Here is a 6,146-nt window from a genome sequence, read left to right as displayed (position 1 = left end):
AAATCAAAACACCATGAAAATAATACAACACATGAATGAAACAATTTTCAAATAATAATAACATCCTGGTCCCACAAGGCAGTAGACTGTACTCAAATAAAAGCTGATTAAGTGTTCTGGACTTATTTGAGGAAGAAGTGAATGTATTGTCTAATAAATATCCATTCTTTCTATGAACATAGGAGCATCAATTATAATAAAGTAGATAATGAACTTGTTGCTTCTTCTCTTCCCCTCCTTTCACCTCCCAGTTCTCTCTCTCTCTTCCTCCTCTCTTCCTTCTTTTTCATTTCTGGCCCTGGAATAAAATAAGAGCCTACTAAATGTTGGTGGTATAATTTGAATCCAGGAAAGTATAAAGCAAATAAATCATTTAAACCCAAGTTAAAATTCTGTGAAGTTGCAAATGAAAGTTAAGATAAATAAATGAGAAAGATTGTAATTAATATTTCAGCATAAATTAATTATCTTCCTTGAGTCTTCTATACTTTTGTTGAGTTGTTCTGTGAAAACTTACATAAAATATAGAATATTTGATTAATATCTGACAAAATTTCATGTCTTCTTGCTTTTTCTGAAGGAAATATTGGATTGCTCTGGATATGGAAATGGATCTTGCCCAGAAAATGAAAGGCCACTGGGTGTCCGAGCTGCTATGTATTCATTTATGGCCGCAGCCATAGTCATCACGGTGTTTGGCAACCTCGCCATGATAATATCCATTTCCTTCTTCAAGCAGCTTCACACACCAACCAATTTCCTCATCCTCTCCATGGCAGTCACTGACTTCCTCCTGGGGCTCACCATCATGCCCTACAGTATGGTCAGATCGGTGGAGACTTGCTGGTATTTCGGGCTTACATTTTGCAAGATTCATTACAGTTTTGACCTGATGCTTAGCATAACGTCCATTTTCCATCTTTGCTCTGTGGCTATTGACAGATTTTATGCTATCTGCTACCCTTTACGTTATTCCACGAAAATGACGACTCCCCTCATCAGGCGGTTGCTATTTCTCTGCTGGTCGGTTCCCGGAGCATTTGCTTTCGGGGTGGTCTTCTCGGAGGCCTACGCCGACGGGATTGAGGGCTACGATATACTGGTGGCCTGTTCCAGTTCCTGTCCAGTGATGTTCAACAAGTTATGGGGGACCACCTTGTTCATGGCCGGGTTCTTCACTCCTGGGTCTGTGATGGTGGGGATTTATGGCAAGATTTTTGCGGTATCAAGAAAACATGCTCGAGCAATCAATAGCTTGCCCGAAAATCAAAATAATCAAATGAGGAAAGACAAAAAAGCGGCCAAAACTTTAGGAATAGTGATGGGCGTTTTCTTACTATGTTGGTTTCCCTGTTTTTTCACAATTTTATTGGATCCCTTTTTGGACTTCTCTACTCCTGTAGTTCTGTTTGATGCCTTGACATGGTTTGGCTATTTTAACTCCACGTGTAATCCCTTAATATACTGTTTCTTCTATCCCTGGTTTCTCAGAGCGCTGAAGTGCATTTTACTAGGTAAAATTTTCAGCTCACGTTTCCATACTACTGATCTGTTTACTCAAAAAGAAACTGAATAGACTTGTGTATGAGTGAAATGAGGCAAAAGCACAGGAATGTAGAAGAATAAAGTCACTTAAAGCATGTGTATATGTGTGTGCATGTGCGTATATGTGTGTGCATGTGTGTATATGTGTGTGTAGGTGTGTGCGTGATTTTGGCTACCAAGGCAAGCTTTTAGTTTCCAAGACTTGAGAGGAAAAAAAAGAGTCTTCTCTTTGAACCAAAATCCCTCTTCTTCAGAATACTTCATATACCTATTACTTCTAGGGAGAAAAGAGGAAGAAACTTGGAAGGATAAAGAGAAGACAAGGAAAAGCCAGGAATGGTGTGAAAAGAACACACAACTTTGATACTATTTGGAAGGGATCAGAGCATAAACCGAGCTTAAAAACTCCTGCTGCCTCTTACCACCATGAGCACTTTGTGTGATTCTTCCATTCGTTTTTTGTTCCTTCGTGTCTGACCGGATATAGTTTGAAATGTCAACAGCTAATAATTATAGGCAAATAAATACAGAAATAATTTCAAACATGCATATTCTGTCAGGAACCAGTCACTGGTTAGCTGAGAATTAAACCTTTACTAGAATTTACTATTCTGAGGTTAAATCTTTCTTTTTTTTTTTTTAAGTAAAGTTTATTTATTTTGAGAGAGAGAGAGCAGAGGAGGGGCAGAGAGAGGGAGAGAGAGAATCCCAAGCAAGCTTTGCACTGTCAGTGCAGAGCCCAGGACTCAAACTTATGAGCCATGAGGTTTTTATTCAGCGTCTTTTTAACTATAAGTTGAGGCCCATGAGTAACTTGTGAAGTGAAGTTAGTGGTCTGCAACCAGGGATGTGCTGCTAAGTGTTTGACACCTGACTCTGAAAAGGAAGAAAAAAACAAAGAAAAAAAAGCCTTGATTTGCAGAATTTGACTATAAATATACATATAAACTCAATATATATATATATATATATACACACACACACACACAGAGAGAGAGAGATTATATATATATGTATGAAAATTATGATTCCAGTACATATATATATATATATATACATACACACATACATTTATTTAGCAGAATGAATATATATTGTTCATTTAGCTGAAATCAAGCTATAAATGTGATGTCAACTGGCTCTCAGAAGTCCTGAAAAGTTAACCTGTTCTTATCAGTGGCCATGAGAGGTGCCAGTACACCACTGGCTGCAAACAGCATTTTTCATGAAAAGCAAACAGAAGAAAATAAATCGTCTCAGAATACGTTGCTTGCATTGAGGGTAAGTAATGCCTTATAATGTTTTAATCTTAGTTATGTGAGTGTGTGTGTAAGTGAACTGCGTTCCACTAAAATTTTTTGTGGTTCATTTCTTTTTTTTTTTAATGTTTATTTATTTTTGAGAGAGACAGAGTGCAAGCAGGGGAGGGGCAGAGAGAGAGGGAGACACACAATCTGAAGCAGGTTCCAGGCTCTGAGCTGTCAGCATAGAGCCTGACACGGGGCTCAAACCCACGAACTGTGAGATCATGACCTGAGATGAAGTTGGACACTCAACCAACTGAGCCACCCAGGTGCCCCTTATTTCTTTATTTAGAAAGTGATAAACTATATTGATGAACAAATTAGCAATTTCTCCTCTTTATGGAAAAGCTTACATCATTGCCCGTAAATTTGCTTTGATCTTAGTTAATTGCACAAATCACAATTAAGCAGTGACCATTCTGTGGTCAGCTGAAATATTAGTTTTGTCTACCTGCCCAAAGATGGCCCTGCCACATATTGTCTAGACCTTCCATCCCTGCTAGCATGCTGATAGGTTGGTGCCTCCCCGTAGCCTTAGAGTAGAGGAGAAATGGTGGAGATTCTTTGAGATGGTGAAAGAGATTGCAAGTACAAAATAAGTGGAAACACTGATTTTCCAAGAAGAGAGGAATTAAAGCCAGGTGCAATGATGAGAGCTAATATGGTGTGTTGGATGCTATTGTGGCTTTTTGGCAATTCTTTTTAATGAAATACAGTAAAACCTTGGTTTGTGGCATAATTTCGTCCAGAAACATGCTTGTAATCCAAAGCACTTGTATATCAAAGCAAGTCTCCCCGAAAGAAATAATGGAAACTCAGATGATTCGTTCCACAACCCATAAATATTCATATAAAAATGGTTACAAATACTGTAACATAATACAAAATTATAAAGAAAGTACAAAATATAAAGAAAAATAAGCAAATTAGCCTTCATTTACCTCTGAAAACCTTCATGGCTGGTGTGAGGGAAACAAGAGAGAGGAGGGTTATTGTGTAGGACGACTTTCACTATCACTAACGGAATCACTGCTGTCTCTTGGCTTAAGGGAATCTTTTCCTTTTCATGCAACTTTAACAAGGGACCTACCCAGTGACACTTGGTTTTGCCTCCTTTGGAGGATTTCGGGGAACTGTGACATTGCATGGTCATTCAACAGATTCATCCCTCGCACTGCTACAGACTTGTTCAGGTGGTGCTTTTCCACAAAATTTTGCGCTGTTTCGCACATTTTACACATCTCCCTAATCTCATTTGAAGCGAGCGATTCCTCCTCCTTTGTCTCATCCTCCTCTGCAAACAAGATGCAGACATAGACTTCTTATAACATCTTGCAATTTCGGCAACCTGCATACGTCATTTGTACTTCTCAGTGATTTCCTTCTTACCTTCCACTGCGATCATCTCCTTATAACTGCCTTTCTTTTTAACCTTTTTCTGCACGGAGGCCATTGTGTATGCTAGCACAGATGTTGACCACAATCCAGTATTCATAAACTCTTGTCATATACTGTATTTAATGTAACTGACAATAAGGCAGCAGAAGAAAGGGTCTGTATCTGCAGGCCACCTGACCTAGAATGAAGCAAAGCGTTCCTAAGCTGATTCTTGTATGGAAAAGCAAAGGACTGCCCAGAGGTGCTTTGAAGTGACAAAAAATTCACTAGTGCCAGTTGTGGGCAGCTTCCAACGTTCTGAAAAATCACCGATTTCTGCCAAACACCACAGCCTGAGACCGAGTGTCCGAGCATGGGAGATGATCACCCACAATCCTACAGTGTGTATTGTGAGAGACGAACCACCGGCTCAGTCGTGACCATGTCATATTCGGCATCATGTATTACTCGTGTTGCAAGACATCGGCTTATTTATCAAGTTAAAATTTATTAGAAATGTTTGCTCATCTTGCGGATCACTCACAGAGCAAGTTACGATCCAAGGTTTTACTGTACTGATGTTTATGCTGCTTTGGTATTTGAACCCCCCCCCCCCCACACACACACACACACAGATGTTCTGTTTTTATTTAAAAGACCAATTGCTGAAAAAAAAATAATAAGTAAAATCGAATTTAGTTTTACTGGAAAGTAGAAGTATCTTGAATTAATTTGTATTAAATTTCCTCCCAATTCCTTAACGTATGACTTTAGAAAAGAAAACTAAATATCTTGATGTAAGTTTGTTGACAAACTTACAACAAATTCGGTGGAGAGGGTTAGACATTGCTCTTTTTTTTTTTTTGGCCAAAGGATAATGTTTGTGATGGTGGTTCTTGTTTATGCTAGTGCTTACAGATGCAAGAAAATGTTGGCAGCCCTACACCATATAGTTCCTTCTAATACTTCTTTCCTTCTTCTAGATCCTATTCGTATTTGAAAACATCAAATAGCCCCGTGTAAAGTTCTGCTCAGTTAGTCCCCTTTCATTGAAACAGATAATTTTCTCTATAGGTTTTCATGGCGCTTGTTGGTTTCAGAATGTAGTCATCCTGACTTGTTTGCTGTGGAAGAAAGCGATCCAGCCTCCTACCTACTGTCCACCTTCCATCATTTCCCAGAGTTAGTAAAATAGCCTCCTTTCCACACCCAGGATTTGACGGTAAGTGGCAAATGAGAAAACTGAACCCAGAGATATTAAATGATTTGCCCTGAATTTTACAGCTAATTATGAAAACCGGAACTAGAACCCAGCTCTACTGACTTCTCATTCAATGTTCTTTGTTCGCTGAACCGATTTTTTCAAGATTTGTGGCACCTTAACTGGCTTTTCTTCTTCTTCTTCTTCTTTTTTATTAAGGATTTTAGTCAGACTAATATAAATCACTAAAGCAAAAATAAATACTTCCCTCTTACCCCAATATCTTATTACATTCAGGAGTCAAACTGTAAACAGCAACCTTTTCAGAGTCAATTGTCCCTCCTTTGGATATCAGCTAATGTTTAATTTAGCCTACACATATTTATGTGTTTTTAATATACAGAAAGGATACCTTATCTTTGGTACCTTATCTTGCCAGAATGAAGCCCAAAGGACCATGAAATTGATATGAAATTGTCCTTCGTTTGGAAAAAAAGGAAACTGAAAATACTCGGGACATTAAAAATACACAGAATATTTTGATATCCTCCAAGAAAGAGAGTTAGAAGAGTAATTCCACTGGGGCTCTGCAGTTAGCTACTCTCTCAGAGCTCCTGGATCTGAGCTCCCCACTCCAAGTCTCTTGAGAGCAGAGGCAAACTTATATGAATCAGATATTTCAATCCTCAACCCTACACTTCCTAGAACTTCCTGACCTC

At 38.6% G+C, this 6,146-nt stretch overlaps 1 protein-coding gene across 1 annotated transcript; it reads left to right on the top strand.

Annotated features, from left to right (window-relative positions):
• Window positions 1-595: 595 nt before the first annotated feature.
• Window positions 596-1,576, top strand: LOC115513435 (trace amine-associated receptor 2). Its single transcript, XM_030314621.1, has one exon. It carries the CDS (start codon window positions 656-658, stop codon window positions 1,574-1,576), a length of 921 nt encoding a protein of 306 aa, XP_030170481.1. The 5' UTR covers window positions 596-655.
• The last annotated feature ends 4,570 nt before the right edge of the window (window positions 1,577-6,146 follow it).

The sequence above is a fragment of the Lynx canadensis genome, chromosome B2, assembly GCF_007474595.2.
Source record: "Lynx canadensis isolate LIC74 chromosome B2, mLynCan4.pri.v2, whole genome shotgun sequence".
Taxonomy (NCBI): domain Eukaryota; kingdom Metazoa; phylum Chordata; class Mammalia; order Carnivora; family Felidae; genus Lynx; species Lynx canadensis.
Note: the sequence above shows the minus strand (reverse complement) of the source record. Positions and strands in the feature narration are given on the sequence as shown.